General features: G+C 44.6%; 1 protein-coding gene and 1 long non-coding RNA gene across 3 annotated transcripts in view; one reads left to right on the forward strand and one right to left on the reverse strand.

Moving 5' to 3' along the window:
- Positions 1-25,768, forward strand: part of LOC142761789 (uncharacterized) — a 56,214-nt gene that overhangs the window by 3,219 nt on the left and 27,227 nt on the right. The window contains exons 2-7 of one of the 2 annotated variants that reach the window (XM_075866722.1): positions 306-403; positions 5,274-5,334; positions 7,936-8,045; positions 9,637-9,738; positions 12,512-12,575; positions 15,485-15,592. In XM_075866722.1, coding sequence (XP_075722837.1) covers positions 306-403; positions 5,274-5,334; positions 7,936-8,045; positions 9,637-9,738; positions 12,512-12,575; positions 15,485-15,592 — 543 coding nt within the window. The remainder of the gene's footprint in view (positions 1-305; positions 404-5,273; positions 5,335-7,935; positions 8,046-9,636; positions 9,739-12,511; positions 12,576-15,484; positions 15,593-25,768) is intronic. The other variant, XM_075866723.1, reaches the window with a different exon arrangement.
- On the reverse strand, positions 603-3,161 carry LOC142765562 (uncharacterized). Its single transcript, XR_012884314.1, has 2 exons — positions 1,944-3,161; positions 603-649 (listed from the first exon to the last, which is right to left on the reverse strand). It is a non-coding gene; the product is annotated as an uncharacterized LOC142765562 (long non-coding RNA).

The following is a 25,768-nucleotide window of genomic DNA, read 5'->3' on the forward strand; positions in this document are numbered from 1 at the left end:
CTTTGCGCTGTCGTGTGTAGCTAACACAACAATGCCTGATAAGTGTGAAAAGGGTTATGGAAAGCATGCTTCCCTGTACGACTACGTGGCAAATGTCGGCGATTGTAATATCGGGGACACGCGGTGCACTGCCGATCCTGGTCGAGGCTGATCAGGATCGGGTTTCCCAAGTGACTGGCTCCGACCTGCTGCTTGTGTCAGAGACCCAATCATAATCATGAAATTTGATTGAGATCAGGCACGATTGTGTTCAAAAGTGGTCACATGATACCGGCATAATACACCTTGATCTGTTGTCATTGCAGAGTTCGACATGGCGCACCCTATCGCAGCGAAGTCTGCGTTGATCCAAGGAAGGCGTCATGCACTCTCCGACAGGGTCAACCACAGTTTCTCTGGAGGTGTGAGTAATTTTTTTAATCTGTGTCGCGCTGTAGACTGCAGAATCTGTGCAGGCATGACTGCACTGCAGCTCGAAGTCCAAAGAACCCATACTTACCTGACGAAGGGGGCAGGGTAGGGGGGAGGGGTGATCAGCGTCCAGCTCAGATCAGCCAGGAGTGTGCGTTGATTGGTTCAACCATAGAGGAAGGAATGCCACAGACTTATCAAGTTGTATTTGACTTGGGGAGGTTGTCTACTGTCATTTCTGAAAAAAGGAACTGTTTTGCGACAAGGCAGAGGCAAGCAAACTGCACTGTTATCGGAACCCCCACAAGGCATGCTTCACTGTTAAATCGATGCTCTCCCCTCTTATGTCAGCGATAGTATCAAAGTACTCTTCTGATGATGTGCACATACACCACTTTCAAATAATGAGCCCCGCCTTTTCTCTTTGTTTTCTAATTTGCCTCACAGCGCATGTGTTCCCGGCTTGGCATTGACATAAGTCGGTGAAAAAAATTGGAGCTCACTGAGACTCACTCAAGAAATGTAGTTTTCACCTAGGGCTCACTCAGACTCTGTGAACTTTTTCTCGGCTTGACTTGCTCGGACTCGCACTTACGAACGTATTATTCTGACAGACGCGCTTGCACGTAGGCTTGCGGCTCACCCCGCCGTGGTGGTCTAGTGGCTAAGGTACTCGGCTGCTGACCCACAGGTTGCGGGATCGAATCCCGGCTGCGTCGGCTGAATTTTTGATCGAGGCGCAGATGCTGCAGGCCCGTGTGCTCAGATTTGGGCGCACACTAAAGAACCCTAGGTGGTCAAAATTTCCAGAGTCTTTCACTACGGCTTTCTCATAATCATATGGTGGGTTTAAGACTTCGAACTCCACATATCAATCAATTGAACTCGTGGCTTCATCACAGTCGGAGTGCACATGAGTGAGTGAGTAACTCAAATATGAGTTATCAGAGATCACTATCCAGTGAGGACATTTTTTTAAACTGAAAATTGCGACTTGCACAAGCTATCATTATCAAGAATTTCTCATGCAAATGTATGCAGGGAGAGCGCGTGGCACTTCTCCTAACTGACCCTTCCTATCAGTGAATGCTGAGGTGGCGCTTGTACTCTAGTTTGCGGAGGTACGTGCGAATAGGCACGAGTGTAAAAGTAAGCTGATGTAATGCTGATGGTAATCTTGAGGATGAGTAGATAGGACTGTAGGTGAGTAAAAAACGGGGGAGCTTGCTTTGATTCACTAAAGAAATACTATATTACGCATTCAAGACTTGCTCGGGCGGAGACTCTCCAAAAATTTGTACAACCAGACTGACTTGGACTTGCAAAAATTTTCTTCAACTGAACTCGCTTGGACTCTGCAAAATATTACATACCCGAGTTCATTCACTCAGACACAAGGCCCGATCGAAGTGAGCCTACTCATGAGCGAGTTTGCCGAGCTTTTTGAGAGTGTAACACTGCAGATGTTCTCTAATGTGAACAATAATAAAACCTTAAAAGTAGGCCTGTTTTAGGTCTTCCTGATTACTCACCTGATATAGTTAATTTAGTTATTTTGGAGCTATAAAATGCTGTAGGCCCATGTGCTCCGATTTCTGTGTGCGTTGACTTCTGTGTGCGTTGAAGAACCCCGGATGGTCGAAATTTCCGTAGACTTCTGTTACGGCGTGTCTCATAATCATATGGTGGTTTTGGGATGTTAGACCCCGCATATCAATCAGTAATTTTCGGAGCTACATATAAAGCCTTCCTGCTGCTCAATGTACAGGGTAATCTGTAAAAAAAAAAAAAAAAAAAAAACAACACGAGAATGTGTTTTAAAAGCAGTAGTGCAGGAAAGGATTGACTATAAAAGTTGACATGAACGCATATAGTACTGCGTTCAATGCTTCACTTCTTTAGTACAATGATCAGAACAAGCTGTACTTTGCCTTCATTTAGTTGTCTCCCAGTGCCTTGCCACCATGCAGTACATCAAAGTGGGCTGCTGTTAGACATAGCACTAATTGTTTTTTGCTGCCAACTTATCGGCACATGAGATATTGAGACTGCCTTTAGGCAGTGTGGGAACCCGCTGCACACTTGGCTTAATCATTGGAGTCGCATTGCTGGGAAGCAAATAGCTAATTAATGATGCCAAAATTGTATGGGGTGAAATGCTTGTTAGGATAATTTAAGTGTGCAACAAATAAGCAAATGATTTGAATAACAAAGCACTCCTCACACAAAAAAAGTCCTCACACGAAGAAGCTCGACTTATTTCTTGCTTTCAACCTGCAATGATCTTAGTTATGCTACTAAAATGCTATTTTTCCATCAATTCACTACTGTTTATGATTACTAGATTTCTGTTTCTTTTTTTTTTTTTTAACTGGGCCAGTAGTGATAAAATCTGAAGTACATGACTCTGCAGTACTTAAAGATAAACTTGTGAACCACCTTTTTTCATGCTTTTTAAGGTAGCTACCGGTTGTCTAAGCTTCGTGGGGTGCCGCCCCAGTGCCGTGATTATGCTCTAAGCCATCACCATATGCTCTTCAGTGGCAACCTTATACTGTTTTTATAGCAAGACTGTTTGCTGGCCTAGTTTGTAATTAAAAACAAAATTTAGTCACTGATTAGAATACACACAAAGTGACGAACACAGTGACAGGACGAACGGCTCGTGCAAGTGTTTTGGGCGTTAACCCAGAAGTAAACAGACAGCATACATGTGCAGCCTCGTCGCAGCCTGGGCTATGTGCACTGTTGAACACATCATTTGGCCTTCAAATGCATCATGCGCATTTATGCACGATTCTTGAGTGGACAACTTTTACTCACTTTGCTCCATTCAGCTGCATATTGCTGCAGAGGATCGCTTTTGCTGAAGTCACTACGATGTTCGCGGTGCCACATTCCAGGATCAGTGCTGCATTTGTGGCTTGTGTTTGCTTGAAATTAATACACTAACTGGCAATAAATCATCCTATTTTGGGCCCAGATTTGATTATTGCTGCAGAAAAATAGAACGCGACTGACTTGAGAATAAATACATTTCTAATCATGCCCTAATTAGGATTGATTACTGATAACTGTACAAATCATCAAGGTGCTATTTTCTCTTTCTTCCTGTAGAGTATCAAGTGCTGTTGGATGTAGTGCAAATTGCGCAGATTGAGCCATTTCGCCATAATTCATACTTGAAAGGGATGTAGTCGAGCGCTGCATGTTGTCATTGCCAACCATTCCTCTACTCTTTCGCTCGGCTTTGCTCTGCGTTAAATACAGGATGTTTTATTACTCGTCGAAATGGCTGATTGAGCGAGTTGGTTAAGTTACACGCTCGTATTTCAAGCAAGCATGTTTCAACTCTGCTGTCAGTTATCTCGAAACATAAAGGGCTTGTATTCTGAAACTACCATGGAAGGCGAGAGTCACTTTTCGCATTGAATCTGATGTCTCCAATCACTAAGTAAACTACTTCCCTGTGCTGTACAAGTGCATGGCAACTGCTAGCGAGGTGTTTTCGTGCATATAGGTACTGGCTTCCACACTGTGGCCAGGCTCTGTTTGGACTAATTGAAATATGAGTTGGAAGTGCTTTCAATGTTTCTTCTGTAATTGTTTAAAGCACTGTATAATATTCAAAGGATGCAGCCTTCTGTGAAATGTATTTTTGTTGAGTTCAGCATGGCGTACTTGGAGAGTTCAGCTATGACGTAGTCTCGGCATGTTGCTAGTGCACCGCGCGAGGAATGGCCGGTTCATGCTGCTGGCATGTTCAAATAACAAAAATCGCAATCTTGCAAAACGAATTTTTAAATGCATGCCAAGGTAGTGCTCGCTGTTGTGCACATTAACCAAGGATTGCCTCCTAGAAGCTATAGTCTGTCACTGAAATGCTAGACTTCACCACCAAGCGATGGTTGTAAAGGGTGTTTGTTTATTCTAGACATGTCAAAGCACTGTGGAACACATTCAAATTGACAGAAATATACCATATGGCGCCCTTACTTTTTCAGTTTTGATCCATAGTGAATCGCTCCAAAGGCGACACTTTTGCAATTGTTGCCTTTTGCGATCGTTTCACAATGCAGACCCAGCACTATTCTCATCTTCTCCCTGGTCAACTAGTCTGAATATGCTACCAAATGTTCGGGACATGGATTCAGTAGCTCTTCTGTTTCACGCCGCGGTGTCCTTCAGATCCACCCAGCTTTTCTCGCATGCAGGAGCTCTTGCAGACAGAGCACCTGCCAGGGGGATGTACAGTGTACGGTACACATTTTGATTTTGTTGAACTAGTGCAATTGGGAATTCGATTGAGGGCTTCAACTACCGCCCCCATGCTGACATGATCACAGCTCAGGGCAGCCACTGGCAAGTCTCGGAAGCATTGGGATTGTGAGTATTGTGAAGCTCTTAAGAAATGTGTAACTGTCAGTTGTGCTATTAGGTGCACCTCAACAGAATTTCAATTTTGAGTATACATGCTTGTCCAGTCACGGTAATCTAGTGGCTAAGGTACTCGGCTGCTGACCCGCAGGTGTTGGGATGAAAGCCCGGCTGGGGCGGCTGCATTTTCAATGGAGGCGGGAATGCTGTAGGCCCGTGTGTTCAGATTTGGGTGCACGTTAAATAACACCAGGTGGCCGAAATTTCCAGAGCCCTCCACTATAGCCTCTCTCATGGTGGTTTTGGGGCCGCACATTAAATCCAACATATCAAATAATCATCAATGAGTATACAGGCTTCATTAACCTAGGAAACTCCAGTGTGTCAAAGCATTTACAATCATAAAGTTATTTCTCTAAGTAGGGCAGTATGATTTCGAACTCCTCTTGGTTAACGATTCTGTGTTTGACAACCTTGCTCTGCAGGCCCTCAGTGAAAAGACGAGCAGCGTGGACCAAGGGCCATCGCCTACAATTTGTTCCAGTGGTGAGCTCAATTCTTTGAGCAGATATCGAAAGTTTGAGAAAATAGGCGAAAACAAACGTTAAATTGGTGTAGACCGAATAAGTAGTTTCTTGAAACTGTGGTTGCAATAATGTTGCTGTTGAAGCTGGAGGCTCTTTTCACTTCACGCTTTTGTGACCGAAAAATAGCTTGTTGCATAATAAAAAAAGAAAAAAGGAGCATATTTGATATTTCTCCACTATTTCATTACATTGGGTTTTATACTCTTTTGGAGCGAAAATTTGTCAATTTTATCTGCAAAGCGTCAAACATGTGATTGTTTAAAGAATGAGTGGACCGACACATATCTGTGATCACTGAGCCACAGAGTATTGCTTGCACTCATAGCCACAACTTCGCTTGTTATGCACTAGAAACTTTGAAATGCACAAATAAGCCATTTAGGGTATTCAAAGCTTGTCATTGGGTATTCAAAACATGTCAAGTTTTGAATACGTGATGCATGTAAACAGCATCTGTAGAAATCATCTTAGATCAAAGATAATGACTCTGCAAAATGAGGAAAGAGACCTTTATTATCACTTCTTTCATAGCTAACGGCATAACCTGCCAAGAGTTCAACAAACCCCAGAACAAACCCAGAGGATGAGTTGCAATTGCCAACAGTGAATTACTTTCGTCAAGTTTAGTGCATATTTTATGTGGGTTACAAGCGTTAAGTACAAAATTCTATAATTCAAGTGGGTTGGTTGGTCATTGGAGAACAAAAAAAGTCACAGCTTTGCCGCAAAGGCGAAGCATTGATTGTAATAGCAAAAAATTAACGAATTTGAATGTCACTCGAAGAATGGCTAGCAGATTGAAACGCGCCCTGTGTTTCGATCTTGGCAGTGGCACGAGAAATCGGGTCGCAAAGTTCAAAGTGCTTTGTTCTAATATTAGAAAAGAAAGCAAAACGCAACTGTAAACAAAGCCACGAATGTGTTTGAAACCTGCAAGCAGGAAGGCTAGACAAATATGTGTACTACGCATCAATCCCCATGGTCGCTGAATGAGCGCTGCACCAGAGTCCTCTAGTTAATTTAAGGAAACTTTATGCGTGGTAGTCCAAAACAAGATTGCTCGCAGTGAATATGGGTGCTTGATGTGATAAACAATGATAGAACGAGGAACATTGCTGAACTGAACGTTTTGTCTTCAATAAGGCAGCGGACAAGACCCCAACGTTTTATGTTCTACCACTGCTCATCATCACTTGTATTTACGAAAAAGTGTTATGTAAAACCCAAGATTGTTGCCCTCAGCATATTTCTAGGCTTGGGTGAATATTCAAATGCTTTGAATATTTGAAGAAATAATGTAGTATTTGAATTCACTTTGAATATAAATTATTGAAAATTTCAAATTATTCAAGACGAACAAATAGGTGCATATTAATCCACTTGTAACATTCTGTGGAAGTGGTTTCACCGCAGTGGAGGGGTGCAAAGCTGTGAAAGCATCTTTCTAGGTATACATTAGTTCACATGTTGTATAGTTTCCTAAATATACACTTGAAGGAGCTCTGGCGCTAGTGTGTATACGAGCTGTAATGCACGGCTCTTCAGGGAGAAGGGGAATGACAGGTAGTACAGGGATTTGTCTAATCTTCGTACATCAGGCTTTTTTTAGGTTTGCGTAGCTTAAAGCTGTTTTTCTATGAAACAAAAATCTGCAAATGTTCAGCAGTTGCGCTTCAACACCTTATTATTTTAGGATTAAGATTTCAAATTTGGTCCCAAAGCTCAAAAGCGTTCGTTTTGTCCTTCAAAACAAAACCGAAACATAGTAATAAACGAAGCCACAAGCGCGATCTGCCGCCCACAAGTATGAAGACTAGGCAAATCTGTGTACTACCCATCATTCCCATGGTTTCTGATCGATCGTGTGCCAGAGTCCCGTCTAGTTAATTTTGGGAAACTCCATGTCACATGTAACTTTTTGTAAAAGTAGCTTCACTGCTGTGAAGTGGTGCGTGAAAACACGTTTTCAGGAGAAAGGCATACTGGCGCGAAGCCCCACGTCAAGGTTATATGAAGATATTTTCCTCACATTTATTCATTTTTTTCATTTTCAGTTTAAAAGCTTTTTATACCAGCTTATAGACTCTAAGTATAGCAAATTTCAAAACTTAACATATTTTACAGGCTTTCACTTACATTTTATGGAAAGTCAAATTCTGCTACTATTCAAAGTTGTTTCCATTTTCTTTGATGCAAAGAAAATGGCATTTGCACAGGCTTTGTTTGAATTTTCAATAAATATCGTGCAGGTTAGTTTAGTCATGGCAAATGTTCCCCTCTTTCTTTACAATACTATGTGATATATATACACTATTCAAATTAGCTTCAAAATTATTCGACCAAATTCACTTTTTGCCCAAGCCAACATATTTGGTGCACCACAGTTGCTACTATTCTTGAAGGCCATGCCAAGGAGTCGTTGTCGTTACTAAAATAAAATTCTGGGTTCGTTGACCTCTACAAAGGATATCTCGGCAGCAGCTTTCTCCTCATTTATTGAAACTGCCTTTTTTTTTTTCATGATTACTTTGAGAAATATGTCATCATTGATCTATTGCAGCCGATGGGACCAAGCTGCACCCTGTGGAAGTTCACAGTGCCACAGCACGAACATGCCTGAATGTGCCACGTCCCGAACCTGTTGTGCCGGTTCCAGAGGACATTCCTCAGGTGAGGTGTGTCGTTACCGCAATTAAAAAAGACTCACAAGATCCTTAGTGTATTCACTTAAGATGACTTGCTGAAAGCCATCTCCTTTTTTCTGCTGGGTTGATGTATAAGGGGGCAGGGAGCACGAGCTGTGGCCTCATGGGCCACTGCCAAGCTCCTTCTGTATTTTCTTCGCTTGAGGACTCGCGATGTCCGGTATCGTCTGCCGCCAAAAGAATTGCTATTGCGCTACAGCGGCATCGTCTGGCGTCACTTCTAATGATGTCGCGCCAAAATTTGTGCCACATGGTGTTGTGATCACGTGATAATGATACTTTTTGCATCACTCGTAACAGATTCTGAAGAACAGCCACTGCCACTAGTCAAGTTTCATGTTTGAATAGGTGTCTAAGGCTTTTATTTTAGGACAACCGCTCTGCTTGTGTTCTCTTAATCCGTTCATTATTATTTACGGATATGTAGCTTTTCTGTCCTGGATGTAGCGTCAGAAGAACTGCCACCGAGATCACTGGAGGCTTGCGTGCCAGTGTAGGGAGAGCGATAAATGATGTTTATATGGTCACCTACTACAGTTCTTGGGGTACTTAAACTTCAACTTCCTCAGTCTTTCTGACCCCTATTTGGGGTCATTGATTTGAGCGAGCACACCTAATAGTGGGGCAAATGTATATATTTTTTTTATCTTCAATGTGAATTTTTCGTGCAAAGATTATTACTTTATGCTCAACGTCATTTTGGGCACTTGTGGTGCATAACCGGTTTTAACATGCCATTTTCCAGCAAACATAACTTTAATCTCATCACGGTTAGTAATTATCTCTTTCTTTAGGCTCTCATGGTTTATTTTTACTCAGTGTAGGTGACAGCACTACTGAAAAGCACTACTGATTAATTTTTACATATAATCTGTGTTTGAAATTGCAGTTAGCAGCTGCTTGAAATAAATAATGTAATTCCATTTAAATAAAGTGAAGCAACAAGTTTTTCAGTTTTTTAGATATTGTGAATCCTAAGTAAACATTCAGCAATTTTTTGTATGGCCAAGAGCAAAATAAGGGTTTAAAATGAGTGTTTAAAAATATTTCCTTCTTGGGACTGGAGTATTTACTGCTGTCTCTTCTGTAGACAAACTGTGCTCCCTCACACTGAAACGTCAACTAGCATGGTGCCACATTCGAGCTACCCTAACTCGTAAGGCTCGGTTCTCTTTTGATTCGACAGGCAGTGCGCGAAAAATGTTATGATGCACTTGTAGCATTCATTTGAGCTGTGAAACTGTTGAACCGTAGCTAATTGGAGTTAAAGAGCTTGCAAAATACGTAAGCTTTGTGTTTGAGTGCAACGAGATGGCATTCTGGGCCTCGTTGTATTTTCTGCCGGTGCACTAGCCATGCTTCATTTCTGAGTGGTCGTGGTGCCAGACTGCCAACTTCCGGTACGCGGGATCATATCCTGGCTGTGGCGGCTGCATTTTAGATGGAGGCAAAAGCGCTTGAAGCCCAAGTACTTTCATTTACTAGGTGCCCTGTTTGTTGAAATTTGCCCCGGCGCGGTGGTCTAGGGGCTAAGGTACTCTGCTACTGACCCGCAGGTCGCTGGATTGAATCCCGGCTGTGGCGGCTGCATTTCCAGTGGAGGCGGAAATGCTGTAGGCCCGTGTGCTCAGATTTGGGCACACAATAAGGAACACCAGGTGGTCGAAATTTCCGGAGACCTCCACTACGGCGTTTCTCATAATCATATGGTGGTTTCTGGACATTAAACTTCACATGTCAATCAATGTTTGCCCAAATTTCCGGAGTTCATTATTATGGCATCCCATATATTCTTGCTGTGGTTTAAACATGATAGCGCTAAAGAGCACATTTCGCGAAAATTCGGGTGTCAGTGTGAGCGTCGTTGGTGGCAAGCAAAAAATCTTGTGCATGACCAAAAAATGAAAGAAGATGCAAATAAAATAAGTAATACAAATTTCCGGTTCTGAGTGAGGATCAAACGAGGGTGGCAAGCAGGTGTTCTACCACAAAGCCACAAGATTTGTTGAAACTGCTTTGGAAAAAGGCACTATGTATGTTGTGTAAGGGAAAGATTCCTTAACACATTATATATTGTGTGGGAGAAGTTGGAATTGTGCCAGGCATTGGAAGATGTGAATTGAGCAAAGAGTGGGTATTCTAAAAGCCCATTCATTGCAAAGCACTCAGACATATGTACTCAATCGTCATCAGCACCAAAACCATAGACAGTTGAACAGCTGCGGCGTGTTGCTCTATGGACATGTGGAGGCACCTTCGCTGATTGGAAAAGAAATATTAATTACGTAGTGTACTTGCAAAATGCATTCAGTGATGCCTTGAAACTGCCAATGTTACGTGCACAGTTGTTCATTGCCTACGACACTACTGAGGCATGCACGAAGTATTGAAACGGGTCAACAGTTCAGAAGGAGATGGGTGGGAGGCCCAATCACACTGTGGTGCCTTACTCTTGAAGGTGAAGCTAAAGTATCCTTGATTTTTGGGGGCATAAAATTCCAACTGATATTACTGGTTGTCAAGCACCTTCGTGTGTCTGCTTGTCGGCGTCAAGCGTTGTCGTGGCGCATCAAGTCATAGTCCATCATGAAGAGGGTGCTTGCCACGAAACTTAGCTAAATTCCACTACTCGCGACCGGTTCGACGAAAATGAAGGCAACAGTTAGCCCAACAAGTAGCCGATGACTTTAGCGCAGCAGCAACTTCCTTCCCTGCATGCCCAGTTTCAGGCTTTGTGCCACTAGTGCCTCATCAAAGCAATCTCTCAAAATGGTGCACGCTTCACCCCTCCCCAGGTTTCGTGTTAGTCGAGCTCAAACACCCGTCTCTGCATGCTTTGTTTCTCCTCGGTTTTCTTTATTATTATCCCTTCTCGGTGTACACATCGGCCACTACACGGGTAAAGGGAATCGACGATTTTTTGTTTATGAACAACTCGGCAGACACGTAAATTTTGGCGACACAGGCTCTGTTTGGCGCATTGCATTGAAAATTCTATCCTCCATGCATGCGTGGCGCATGCATTTAAGACACAGCTGTGTTCAGAATGAAATAACAAAACTACAGTCTCTTGTCGAGGCTTCCTCAAACTTGCATAGTGAAAAAGCACCTCTGTACGCCAAATGTGGCAGCAACACAGACCGACACGTCCCGCCGCGGTGGTCTAGTGGCTAAGGTACTCGGCTGCTGACCCGGAGGCCGCGGGATTGAATCCCGGCTGCGGCGGTTTCATTTCCGATGAAGGTGGAAATGTTGCAGGCCCGTGTGCTCAGATTTGGGTGCATGTTAAAGAACCCCAGGAGAGACCCACAACCTAAGGCGCTTCACCCCTAAAACCTGTAATATTCCCTTCTGCATGCTCAGGTTATAAAATCCGTAAAAAATTGAATGTTGTATGACAATGATGAAGGTTGGGGTATTTCTTTAGAAGTCTTTTTACTTAGTACTTTTGTTTCAGGCCGAGTGCATATGTCTAAAAATGTGGGATGTGCATAAAACCATGCATCGCTTACATGATCTGTGTCATTGTTTTAAGGTTTCACAGACACGAAGGTCGTCTTCGTAATCCGTGAAGTGTCGTTTTCAGCTACTTCGATGATAATATTATATTTGGCATTACTGACGTTCACCGCCAGGGTCTTGATGAAATTCAGATATCATTCAGGCAGCAGAGTATGGGTCTCGCTTTTATTCACGAAGTCCCTTAAATGAACTATCTAGAGCTTCTAGACCCACGACTTCCTTCTGTGAAAATTATGCGTGCTGGAATGAGCCCTCCACTAGGGCGTCTCTCATAATCATATGGGGCTTTTGGGATGTTAAACCCCACATATTAACCAAATCAACGTAGACCGGCATATCTTTTCATCATTGGATTGGGCGAGGATTCGAAATGATTGTGTGTGTGAGGCCCCGCCGTGGTGGTCTAGTGGCTAAGGTACTCGACTGCTGACCTGCAGGTCACGGTGTCGAATACCGGCTGCAGCGACTGCATTTTCGATGGAGGCGAAAATGCTGTAGACCCGTGTGCTCCGATTTGGGTTCACGTTAAGAAACCGTAGGGGGTGGAAATTTTCAGAGCCCTCCACTACGGCGTGTCTCATAATCATATGGAGGTTTTGAAATATGAACCTGACATATCAATTGATGCGGTGTGTGTGTGTGTGTAAACATTCCCACTACGAGGGGGTAGTGGTTTCGGTGCTAGACTGCTGGCCCGAAGTAGTGGGTTTGAATCCTAAATTGGCAATTAATTTCGCTATTGTAGTGTTTTGTTACAGTGAAATTCATTATGTCTCTGTGACATTTTCTGTAATGTGCAGTGTGCAGTTCAGATTCACGAGTTAAGAATTGGTATGTCTTTATTGTGTGATGTTGGTTTGGAAGTTCACCTTGCTGTTTTCAAGACTGCCTCTGTGCTGCTTGCTGCAGAGTCCTGAAGAGAAGGCTGGCGACCTTTCCATGGAAGTGATGCACAACAAGCTCGATTGCTCAGGTAGGCTGACTTCTGTAGCAAGGCCTTGTGCAACTTCTTTCAAATAAAATAAACATCCAGACCACATTGATGGGGGACTCTAAACAAAAGCGTCCACGTGTCAGGTCTTCGAATTTCCGCTAAGGTAGTCTCTGGCTTTTTTTTTTTTCAATTGGGAAACTGTTCAGCAAATCATTCCTTGTCCGATGAACTAAAAAGCTATCTTAACGGGTATGTGCCACAGAAATAGTGTACATCCTAACTATTCACCACTAGTCCACTAAAATTAAGGCAACACTTAGCCAGACAACAAATGGCTGTGAAGCGAGGGCGGTGAGCCAAGGACGAGATAATACTAGGCACTGGGAAAAACATCAGCAGCTGCGAAATGGCTCCAAAGTGATGGTTGGTCTACGCCGATGATGATGTGCCCGTGTCGTATCTGTCACTGCCTGTGGTTTAAATCAAACTTTTTTGAGCTGAACATTAACGAAAAAACTATCTAGATAAAGCCTAGCAACAACTTAAAAGCAATCTATAAGCTGCATCACTTATAACTAAGGCCTATAAAGACCACCTAGAAGCTACCTGATCAATCTTCAGAATCGTGCACGTCCAGTTTCGCTGTGCAAGGCTTCCGTGGCTGAATGCATGCTGTTGCTTTTTTTTGGGGGCACTTTTTGGCCTGCTTTGACCTTATGACTTCACGGCCATAAGTTTGTCTCATGGAGTCGGCAAACCATTATATGCACCCAGTGTCTATTATAGAGTCATCGAAGGGGGGGGGGGAAGGAGGAGAGGGGTTATGTCTAGTATTTTCTGTGAAGCTGATTATTTAGTGAGGTAGAGGCGCTAGCTGATCGATGAACCAATTTGACGTAGTTTTGAACATTTCAGCCATACATTGCTTGCATAATTTAACAGAAAGACAGTTAAAATACACTGTACGGTTGTTCACTATGCTCGTTAAAAGTCCTAACCAAGGGAGCCAGTTCTATCTATCATAAGCGGATTATGGCTCCTTTTTTTCTTTTGTTGCAGAGTCTGTTGTACAATTTTCTGGTCACCTGCTGTGTTTTTCGTGCTTACGAGCATTTTCCCAGGAAATATGTAGTCATTTTGGTGATTATCACAATCACCAGTAGCACTTCGCTTGATCACTTTATGTAGTTGAGTGTTGAAGTTTAACATACGTTGAGGGAATCGACAAATAATATTAACCATGCACTGGCAAACACGCATTCAAACAAATGGAGAGAATCTTGAAGGCAATGTTAAAAGGTAAATACGTGTTTTTATTCGTAGTTGCACATACTTTAACTGTAGAAAATGGAATTTTTTTTCAACTGTCTGTGGTACTTCAGTGACAAATTTTTATTATGAATATATTCCCTACAGTGAGCAAAATTCAAATTGTCGTTTATTTTGGGCTTCTTTGCAAAAGTTGTGCCATTTTTTTCGTAGCTTCTTTCCTGCTGATGTGCTTTTTTACCACGGTAGCATCTTGCAACTATCTGGTGTCCACATAAGGCCGTTGCAAGAGAAATGAAATCATTCGCTAGGTGGGTTGTCCAAATGGGAAGCTGTATGCGTTTCCATTTAAAGAATTTATCGCATGAGATGTGCATGCAGTGAAAATTCTGTGCTCAACATGGATATTGTGTAGAGGTTCCAGCAGGCAATACTTGTGTTCCTATATTTAGTGAAACCTTGAAAGCTATAGCTCATTCATGTGAAGGTAATGTCAGCAAGGGTATGCCAAGGCTAACGATCTCATGGGGACTATGTAGCTTTTATTTAGTAATTAGCCGGGCCTTCTGAAAAGCTCAGCGGAGCGATTTGATATTACAGGCATATTTTAGATGAATATAGGCACTTTTCGGCTCAATCCGTGGACCTGCTTTCTGTCAACGCAGTCGTAGAAATCCTACAATACGACCCACATTAGAACTTTGATGTAATTGATAAACATGCGAGTTTGTGGCTAAGTAATGTGCACATTTTGATTTACATCAACTCTGGATCATGTGTTGTCTGTGCTACTTTGGCTTGCACACTGATAAATCGGCCCATTTCACCTTTTGTGATTCCATTCTTCGCACCGAAAAATTGTGCTTGCTTCGTTGCATGTATGGAGTGCTCTGGCTAATGTTTTCTGCAAAATAAACTTTTTAAAAATGGCTTATGCACTGTAGGGTTTTGTGGGATTGCGTGAGGCATTTGCTTTCCCACGTGTTTTATTGATGGCAACCACAGACGCTGTTGTTCCTGCAGCGTCTTCTTCTTCAAGTGCTAGGCTCAAACAGGCTTCGCAGCAACAGAAGTCACCAGGTACTCATAAGGATTGCTTCTTCGCACACTTGCTACCTCGCAAGAAGGGGCCCTGCAGCGAGCAGTTAGCATCTAGGAGAGGACGACAAAGTTGAGCCTCAGCTGCTCCAAACATTCAAGCATAGCCTGAGATAAGAAGACGTCCGCAAGAACGACATTGTCTGGGGTGTTCCGTCACAAGACAAGCATCGATAGAACTTGTGGGGAAGCCAACGTCTCGAGTTTTTCCGCTAGTGGTGACTCGTGCGTGATTCAAACCCGCAACCTTCGGACATGCAGTAGACTCTCGGTAAATGGAACCTGAAGGGACCGGGAAAATATGTTCCATTTAACACGAGTTCCGTTTACTGAAAGATGAACATGGGTGCAGAATACAAGCCTAAAACCAAGTACTGCAGAGGCAATAGTTCAGTTTAAGCAGTAGTTCTGTTTAACAGATTTCCACTTATTGAGAGTCTACTGTAGTTTGAATAAACGATACGATGACGTAGTTCAACGATTCCAACATGCAACCTTTGTGATGCAGGGTAAGCTTGAATGTCGCATGTCCGTTTTGACATGTTGCTAAAGCACTCGCCTTCACATTTGGCTGCCTGCAGATGAGCTTTGTGTGCTGTCAGAGGAGCCTCTAGCTGTCGCTGATGACGCTGTGGAAGACAGCTGGCTGTCTTCAATCGCTGCGCCTGGCATGGACCGTCTTGGCGAAGGTGCGTCTCTGCGGTTCTGGTGTTGGCTTTCTTCAGAGCTCAATATTGTGCCACTCTTAGACCTGACATTACGACCTTTTTTGCAGAAATCGGTTAGATTAAAAATGCATTAGCTTGAAGGTAAATGCGAGATAAAATACGATAGCATTACAATGGGGAACAAGGGGTGAGGCTTATAATAATACAGTGAAACCTCATTAAACCGTAGTTGGCCGGAGCTCGGAAAAAGTACGTACTAAACGGTTGGACTGCTTAACCTTAACCGAAATAGCATCAGGTCGCTCACTTACCTGTCAAAAAAAAGAAACCTTCAGGGAGTGCGATGAAAGAACAAAAAACGTGCAGTAATTTATTAACTTCGCGTGACAGTCTGTAATCTTCATTTGACGAAGCGGCGGCGGCATAGCAGCGACGACAGCGGCCTCAAACTCACTTATGCTGCTAGCCAGCTTTTCCGCCAGCCCCCTCTTCTCGGTAAATACCCGCATGACGCTGACGCAATGCGCAGCTTCGGCCTCTGTCGGACCTGGATCAACCGTGTTGTCGCATTCCATGTCGTCCTCATCAATATCATTTGGCAACACTTCGACAACCGAGGCAACAATGGCTTTGTCGGACATGTCCGGAGATGTCTGCACATCGCTGTCTGTGTCTCTGAAGTCGGAGAAGGAAATGCCTTCCGTAACGCCCTGTCGCTCGAGCACTTCAGCTTGCAGAGTTTTGCAAGGTTCGTCTACGATCTCTGAAGTCTGGTCGATGGTGTCACTGGCATCATCTGCGACGCCCGCACACACACTGAAGCCAGCATGCTTGAAGCAATTTTGAACTGTCGTTGCTTCAACCTGCCGCCACGAGTACGAGTATTCGAGCAAGTGAATCGCGCCAATCAGGTCGATGGAGAATAATTTTCCACATTCAATGGCGAGAAGAAATCTGCGCAGCAGATTCTTCTTGTAGAGCTGTTTTACAGCTCGTATGATGCCTTGGTCCAAGGACTGGACAATCGCTGTTGTGTTTGGTGGCAGAAACGCCAACTTCACAGTCGTCAGGTTGTCCAGGGCGACGTGCGCCGAAGCGTTGTCAAAAATAACTCTTCTGTTCTTAGCCGCGAAACGACGATCGATGAGGTGCACGTACTCCTCGAAGAGTTTTGCCGTCATCCATGCTTTGGTGTTCCTACGACAGATGACCCCTGATGGTAACCAGGCGCCTTTGAAACATCTAGGCTTTCGCCGACTTTCCAATCACGAGGAGCGGAGGTTTGTCGGTTCCAGTCATATTTACGCAAAACGCCACTGATATTCTGTCTTTTGCATGCTTGCCGCCGGTGCACATCTCGCTTTTGAACGCGAGCGTTTTGTCTGGTAGCAGCTTAAAGAATCGCTCCGATTCATCCATATTAAAGATGTCATCAGGTGCGTAGTCTCCCAAGATGTTCTTCTGCTGACCATTTTGCCACTGCTCCGCGCCATCCACGTCAGCAGCAGCACCTTTTCCCGAAACAGCCCTCGTGGTAATGCCGTGCATCGCCTTAAATCTGGCCAGCCAGCCATTGCTCCACACGAAGTTGTCATGGTTAAGCTGCAAGGCAAAAACTAAAGCCTTCTTCACGAACAGGGGTCCGCCGATAGGCAGATTTTTTGACCGTGCAGCTTTTAGCCACTTCACCAGCGCCTCCTCTATATCCGAAAACGTCGAACCGCGTAGTCGGCACCCTTTCGCAGTTGCAGCAGCACTGTCGAGCAACTTCTCTCTTGAATTCCAAATTCCACACACCGTAGTTAACGGCAGGTCCTTTTTCGTTCCACTTTCAATAGCACGAATTATGTGCAATTTCTCCTCTATTTTCAGCATTCGGTGCTTTTGTCCCAGCTTCGGCATGATGCAAGTACGAAGCAGCACAAGCACACATACACAACACGTGAAAAACGACGCGAGAGCTGTACGGCACGGATCAACCGGAGAACACCTATGCACGGCGCCAAAGGAACGATGAAAGCAAACCAAGCGCACACCGTGTTTGGATGGATGAATATGGCTGTACCCTTTAGATCGGGCAGTAGCTAGCGCCCCCAAGCCGTAACATTTAATGAACCAAAAACTAGGTTTATTTTTTTCCTTTAAATAGTGGGGTTGAGGATTCGTACTATGCAGTGAAGGGTTTAATTTTCACTCGTGCCTTGACTTTAGCCACCAATCAGATAACCTCCTTCTATTAATTCTACCTGCTTAGTCTATTTTGCCCTCCCTGTCCCTAAACTCCAGTGCTTTGAAAAACTCTGCGCCATCATTCTGAACTATACGGTGAAGCCCTTTACAGAACATTATCAAGTGTTCGGCAGTTTCTTCTTCCTCTCCACACGCACTGCATACCATGTCTACCCCTTTGTATTCGGCCCGATATGTCTTGGTTCGCAATACTCCCGTCCTGGCCTGAAACAGTAGAGAGCTACCCCGAGTATTATCATATATCCTTTCCTTAGCAATTTCCTGCTTGAAGGTTCGATAGATCTCTAGTGCGCACTTCTTAATCATGCCTATTCTCCACATATAGGTCTCGGTTTCCTTCACCTTCTTCTTAACCGATAGTTCTTTTTGGTTTGGCCCCCTGCTGTTTTTCAAGTATTTATCAGTCGATTTTCTGGTTTGCTTCCTTCATTTTGTATCGACATTCTTCATGTACAAGTAGCTGAATACCTTCCTAGACCAACGCTCCTCCCCCAATTCTCTCAATCACTTCTCAACATTTATCTTGCTGCTAGCTTCCCTGCCCTCAAATGATGTCCATCCCATATCACCTTGTACTCCCTGATTTTGTGAATTCCCAGGAGCTCCTAAGGCAAGCCTACCTATTCCACGTTGCTTAATTTCTAATCTTCCTTGAACTTCTGATCTCATGCACAAGACCGCATTGCCGAACGTCAGACCAGGAACTATGACGCCTTTCCATATTCCTCTCACAACATCATGCCTATTGTAATTCTACAGTGCCCTGTTTTTCTTTACCGCTGCATTCCTGTTACTTTTAGTCGTCGCGTATATTTCGTTTTCCCTTAGGTACTCGGCCCCATTGCTTATCCCAGATATTTGTATTTATCCGTTATCTCTAGCGTAACCTGTATTCTAAGCTCACTATCTTCATTATCATTAAAAATCATGACTGCTGATTTTTCCTTATGAATCTGAAATCTAACCTATCTCCTTCATTATCGTACATGTCCATCAACCTCTGCAAATCTTCCTTGTTGTCGGCCATTAACACCAAATCATCTGCGTACATCAATGCTGGCAGTGCCTGTTCCATTAGTTTTCCTTGTTTGATGAGAGAGGTTGAAGCCCAGTCCTCTTCCCTCTAATTCGGCCTCTAATCCTTGTAGGTACATCATGAATAGTAAGGGTGACAGGGGACACCCCTGCCTAAGCCCCCGTTTTACTTCTGCAGGCTTATATACCCGTTTTTCCCACTTTATAACTACCTTGTTACCTTTATAGATATCCTTTAAAAGATTAGTGACTACACCTTCCACGCCTAGTGTGTCCAGTATTTCCCACGATTCCTCTTGAACCACGCCATCGTACGCTCCCTTGATATTCAAAAATGCTAGCCACAGGGTCCTGTGTTTTTTTTTTGCTATTTCGATGCACTGCATCAGGGATAACTGATTGCCTTCCAACCTACTGGGTTTCCGAAACCCATTCTGCAGTTCCCCCAGCACCTCTTATCCTCTATCCATGCCTGGAGTCTTTCCTTTATAATCTGCATCGCCAGCCTGTAGACCACTGATGTCACTGATATAGGACGGTAGTTGTTTAAGTCAGTTTTGTCTCCCTTTCCTTTATAGACCATGCTTATCCTGCTAAGCTTATGTCAGCTTTGTCCCCCTTTTTTTTATAGACCATGTTCATCCTGCTAAGTTTCTATTCATTGGGGACTTCACCATCGATTATTTTTTTTCTCACTGCCTTTCTGAAAGCCTGCTTAGACTTCGAACCTAATGTCCTTATCAGCATAATTGGCATGCCATCTGGGCCTGTTGATGTACTACTAGGAACCCTCTTCTCAGCTCTTTCTCACTCTCGTGAAAATGGAGCCATTGCGCCACTTGATTCATCCTTGTCTATTGTGGTGCATAAAGCACTTCATTGTTGAAATTTTTCTGTCACCCTTGTTCTTATATATTCAATAGCTTCGTCTTCTAGCCTAGCACCATGAGCTGTAGTTGTAAATCTCTGCTCTAGGCTAGTCTACTTTCTTAGTGAGTTTAGGTGGTTCCAAAATTTCGCAGATGCCTTTTTATCTTTTTTATGTACTTCTGCCAACCACTGAGCTCCCTTTCTTCTAATCCCTTCATTGATCAGAAGGGATGCATCCCTTCTACAGCTTAGAAAGATTTCCCTTTTTTTTTCAACATCATCTGTCGGTTCACCCCGCTGCTTAGCATGTCTGTGTTCACTAGAGGCTTCCTGACGTTTTGCTATGGCTCTCTTAACTTCCTCATCCCACCAACTTTTGGGATTGTGTCTTCTTTTCCGGGGTGACTTGTCACGTGCCCTAACAAGCTCTAGCTCAAACAGTCTAGTTAGATTCGTGTATGTCCAAACTGTTTGATTTTTCTCAGTGATTACTTTCTAAATTTGTTTAGTGGCGATTTCAATTTGCCTTTCTGAATAAAAATTTTCCTGTAGTTGCTCATCTTGTCTCCTTCCCACTTTCACTGCTCTTCCAAAACTTGGCTTGATACGTTTGTGATCCCTACCCAGACTTCTGGAGCCACCTTCATCTATGCGCATTCCCCTGAGCTTATCATACATCCTATGTGACATCAGTGCGTAATCTATCGTCGATTGCAGCCTTCCTACCTTCCATGTTATTTGCCCTTCACACTTCTCGGTACTGTTGCAAATGATCAAATCAAGCCTTTCACACATATCTATGATCATTTTGCCTGTCGTGTCTGTATACCCATCTATATCTTCTATGTGTGCATTCATATCTCTTAGTATAATTATCTCGCACTCTCCTCCTAACTCTTGAATGTCATTTGATATACGCTCTACCATTGCCTGGTTTTCCTCTCTGGCCTTTGCTCCCGTCCACAAGTACACGAAACCCAAGAGTGTCATTTGCCCTGCCACTTTCTCTTTTAGCCATAAACGTTCCTTCCACTCCTGCTTGACCCTTTGCCGGTCTAAACATTTATGAATGAATGCCCCAATACCACCCCCTTTTCTGCTGCCTTCTGTTCTATTACAATATTCCCACGCCTAGTCCGTATTGTTAGGAGGTTGTTCCATGTCCCGGAGATGTGTTTCTACAAAACTGTATACCATCGGCCTCTCCTCCCTTTGCTGTTCTATCTCTTCCCACTTCAGTCTGTTCCTACCACCCTGCATGTTAATATACCCTAAGTCTGAATTGGCTCGGCGCTCGTGGCTTCGTCTACTTCTGCCCCGGACTCTACCTATCTTAGACACTGGTGCCACTTTGGAATCGTATCTGTCCATACCACCTGCCAAAGAGTCTCCCTGGTTGTGTTCCTCATTACTAGCTATCCTGCACCCTGAAGGGCCCACTTGCCCCCCAAAAAAGCTACTGCGCATCCTGCAAGTCGCCAACCCACCTCATGACCTAGCCGCCCATCGAAGTAAATTGTCTCATAGAAAACCACCCCAGCTAAGCACTTCTCTGTTTATTTCCACCACCTCAAAGCCTTTCTCTCGACTATATCCGCCTTATTTCTTGCTTTGCGTTGACAACCGCTCTTTGCGGGTTGCTATCACGCATCGGTACCTCCAGTATCGTGCATATCACTACCTGTTCCTGAGGAGAAGTGGTGCGCATGTCATCTACGCCTTTCGCCAGTGTGGTTGCTAGTCCTGCTGTATCTTCATTTAAGACATCGTTTAAACCGCCTGGAATTATCACGAGGTTTCGTCTATCAGCTGTAGTTTTGAGTTTTGCACTCGCTTGCCTCATGACTGCTTCCAGCTTGCGTCCTGGGAACGCCCCTACTGCAACCTTCTTGTCACCTCTTACCCTCTCTTTGATGGCTTCTGTGCATCGATTTAAATTCAAGTCACCGGCGATTATCACATGCTGCGACTTTTCAGCTGGAGCGCCCTGCACCTGGGGGTTACTTGCACATGGGACGCCGGCTGCTTTGTCCTCTCCCAGCCCCATCACTACTTTGCTGAAGCTGGGCCTTGCGACAATTGAACCGGCTGAATCTTTTTTTTTCAAACTTGCTTGCTCTTTCTTCTCCGCCGTTCTGGTTGCCGGATCCCTACTGCTCTCTCCGTAGACCGCTCTATTCGTTCTCTCCGTTCACCTTGGCTAGTGCTTCCTCGGCGGACTTCAGCCTTTCTCCCATTGCCCTCGTTTTCTCTTGTTCTGTCGCCAACGCAGTTACGAGCTCGGTCATTCTTATCAGCAGTTCGCTCTAGGCAACCGTAATTTTCTCCATTTTTCCTCAACCTCACATTGCCTACACTTCGCGTCAGCCTCTTCTCCATCCGCTTCTACACTTAGGTCCACTTTCAAACCGACCCCACATCCTGAACACTTTACAGTCTCTTTTAACCATGTCTTTCTGACACCAATTGTTCCTATGACTTGTCTCACTCCATAATTGCAGAACTCGAGCCCTGCCCTACGAAAAAGTGAAAGTCTAAGCTCTACTACAAAAATTTGCATGTCCAATGTACGTGCACCTCCCCCACAGGTTGGCAAAAAAAAAAAGTTTTGCGTGTTTGTGCAAAGCGCCATCGCGTGGACAACACCAGAAGCCTAGCCGGCCGAGTGCTTCTTGCTGCAGAAACAACCAAGAGATGGCGCTCACCAACACAGCCGCCATCATCATTAACACAAACAAGCGAGGCCTGTTTCGATCTCTGGGGCTTGCTGTTCTGTCGAGACGTCCAGTGGGGGACGACCAAGGAGGTTATACTAAATCTTCTGGGGTGGTGGTCCCGCATACCCGCCCATGTATCGAAGTGAAGCCGCGGTGGCCATATTGCTAAGGGCAGAAGGAGGTGGCGACTGCCTTGTAGTGCTCCGGGCGCTTGATGCGGGGTGTTTCGCTATAGCTACTAAAGCACCGCTTTCTTATTCTTAAGAAGCGAAGGAACGTTGGAGCGACTTTAATGCCCATCTGCTTTAATTTTTTTGACCCTTAGCATTTTAAGCATATGTTAAGAAACGCCAGACCTGCGCGGCATGCGCAGGACATTCACAGGGAAAGCTACAAGAGTGGCCTTTCAGAGCCTTTTTTAAACACTCATTGGGATGCTACAAGCACACTATGGCGCTGGGTACTCACAGCGCTATAAAAAATCATAAATTTTTGTGTAGTAGACCAGCATTAACTATGTTATCCTTCTTAATTCTTCGGAGAAGCGTGGTATCTACTACACACTTCTTGAAGTTTAGAGCAATTTTTTATGCAGTGGCTGATGACGATGAAGAAGTATGCGTTAAGTGGGTAGCCACCACAGTTATTAGGGGATCAAAAACAAGTTTTCTCATGGGGTTGGGCCCCGCAGGGCCGCCTGCGCAAGTAGGCGTTTGGTGTGTAGCGACACCACGGACCTGAGCTAACGAGGGAGTTTCGGCTCCCTCCCACGCCTAGCCGTGCGTGGCTTTGCCGTGTCCGGGGAAAAGGGGATCCTGGGGGTTGAGCCAATGCTGGGTGATTGGACCTTTAAGGCCCCCCGGCAGAGGCAACACACCCCTTTGGCCCCGGCTTCACGTAGACGGCACCCCTGGGCTGACCCACCCAGGGGAAATCGGCAGTCGCCTTTTCCTATCTCTCTCTTCCTACATCTTAGTCTTTTCTCGTCTTTAAATCTATCCTGTCTTCTTCTCTCTTCCATTTACTTCCGATTTTTCCTGGCGGCAAGGGTTAACCTTGTGTAATTACTCAACCTTGAGTAGTTATATTTGGTTATAGTGGCAATGTACGGCTGGCGTCTGCAGCCTTATGCTAATACGTGCTTAAGCGTCCCCTGGTTGGACTCCATGGTGGGTGGTCGCCATTGCTGCCGAAAAAAAAAGTACACTACTATGGGAACACCTGCATTTCCCCGTCTACTAGATCGTCCTCCACCTAAGAGGGGACGCACCGATGACATCTCAATTTTCAGCCAACCCAGACAATGTTTTCCCAAATTCCATGTTGTGCACAGCGAAAACCCAACAAAACAAGCCAGAGCCATATCTCCATTTCTTGTTGCTAAATCTCTGACTGAGGTCTTTGGCCCAGGATACAAGGTTACAAAAATGGCTAGCGGAGACCTTCTCCTTGAGCTGCCTGAAAAACACCACTATGAAAAAATTGGCAGTCTCGTAGCATTTGGTAATATCCCAGTATCTATTTCACCTCACAGATCAATGAACACCTCACGCGGAGTTGTTTCAGAAGCAGACCTTCTTGAAATGTCTGAACAGGAACTGCTTGAAGGGTGGAAAGAGCAAAATGTCACAGATGTGAAACGAATCGTCATCAGACGAGACAACAAAGAAATACCTACCAAACATTTAATACTCACCTTCGCATCTAGCACACTGCCTTCATCTATAGACACAGGATACATCAAACTCTCTGTCCGTCCCTACATTCCCAATCCAAGACGGTGTTATAAATGTCAACTATTTGGTCATGGCTCGCAGAACTGCCGGGGTCAGGAAACTTGTGCAAGATGTGGTAGCCACGGCCACCCATCTGATAACTGTGTTACTACGCCTCACTGCGTGAATTGTGACGGGGAACACGCCGCGTATTCGCGTTCGTGTCCTAACTGGAAGAAAGAAAAAGAAATAATCACTCTTAAAATCAAAGAAAACATCACATTTAAAGAAGCAAGACGAAGAGTGTCGCCATTTTACGGCGCAACATATGCTGATGCGGCGCGTCAGGGGGCAACGCCGCACCAGCCCTCGCCACCCCTTCGGCCTGTGCAGAGCGAGCCGTCGGCTGTGGCACCTGCCCCCAAGGCGGCTGTAGCCCAGGCTACACCGCCTACTCCCAAACAGAGACCGGAGACTCCAGAGTCTTCGGGTCGCAAGGCCTCCCCTCACCAGGCGAGGCCCAAAATCCGAACTAACAACCCGCACGTGCGGGCATCCAGTGCCTCCGAGGAGGCAATGGATACGTCGGCACCCTTGGTGCCGAAAGAGCGGCGTGGCTCCTTGGAGCGCGCCAAGAAAACAAAAAAGCAAATAACAGGGCCTGGTGACGGCCCTGTTAAGTGAACTCAAACTCCCCGTCTAAACAGCCACTCGCTTTTTGTACACACAGCATTATTTTACATTCACCATGAACACTCAAATTATACAATGGAACGTCAGGGGCCTTCTCAGAAACCTTGACGACATCCAAGAACTCCTACACGAACACTCACCAAATGTGCTGTGTGTACAAGAAACACACCTTAATTCAAAACACACAAATTTTCTTCGCAAATACGTTATTTTTCGAAAGGACCGTGATGATGCCATGACATCATCCGGAGGTGTTGCCATCATAGTGAATCAAGGAATTGCATGCACACACTTACAGCTCCAAACATCCCTTGAGGCAGTGGCTGTTCGAGCGGTTCTTTTTGATAAACTAATCACAATCTGCACTATTTACATCCCTCCTAGCTATCAGCTGCAAAAACGTGATTTACATTCTTTAATTGATGAACTTCCGGAGCCTTATGTTCTCCTTGGAGACTTCAATGCGCATAGCAGGCTATGGGGAGACTCTTGTTGCGACGCGCGAGGTCGACTGATTGAACAATTCCTTCTCTCGTCGAACGCATGTCTCCTAAATAGAAAAGAACAGACCTATTATAATCTCGCACATAACACCTACTCCTCCATAGACCTAAGCATAGTGTCTCCATCTCTTGTGCCTCTACTCCAGTGGAAAGTCGTCAGTAATCTGTTTGGAAGTGACCACTTTCCCGTAGTTTTGAGCACAACTACAGCAACTGAGTGTACACCCCGTGTTCCCAAATGGCTCATAAACAGAGCCGACTGGGAACGGTTTCATACCATCGCTCGTATAGATTGGAGTGACATATGTACTTTAAGCATTGATGTTGCTGTCGACTACTTCACAGCTTTTTTGATTGATGCTGCAACAAAATGCATCCCACAAACAAATGGGCACCCAGGAAAACGGCGTGTGC

Source organism: Rhipicephalus microplus, chromosome 6, assembly GCF_043290135.1.
Source record: "Rhipicephalus microplus isolate Deutch F79 chromosome 6, USDA_Rmic, whole genome shotgun sequence".
NCBI lineage: Eukaryota > Metazoa > Arthropoda > Arachnida > Ixodida > Ixodidae > Rhipicephalus > Rhipicephalus microplus.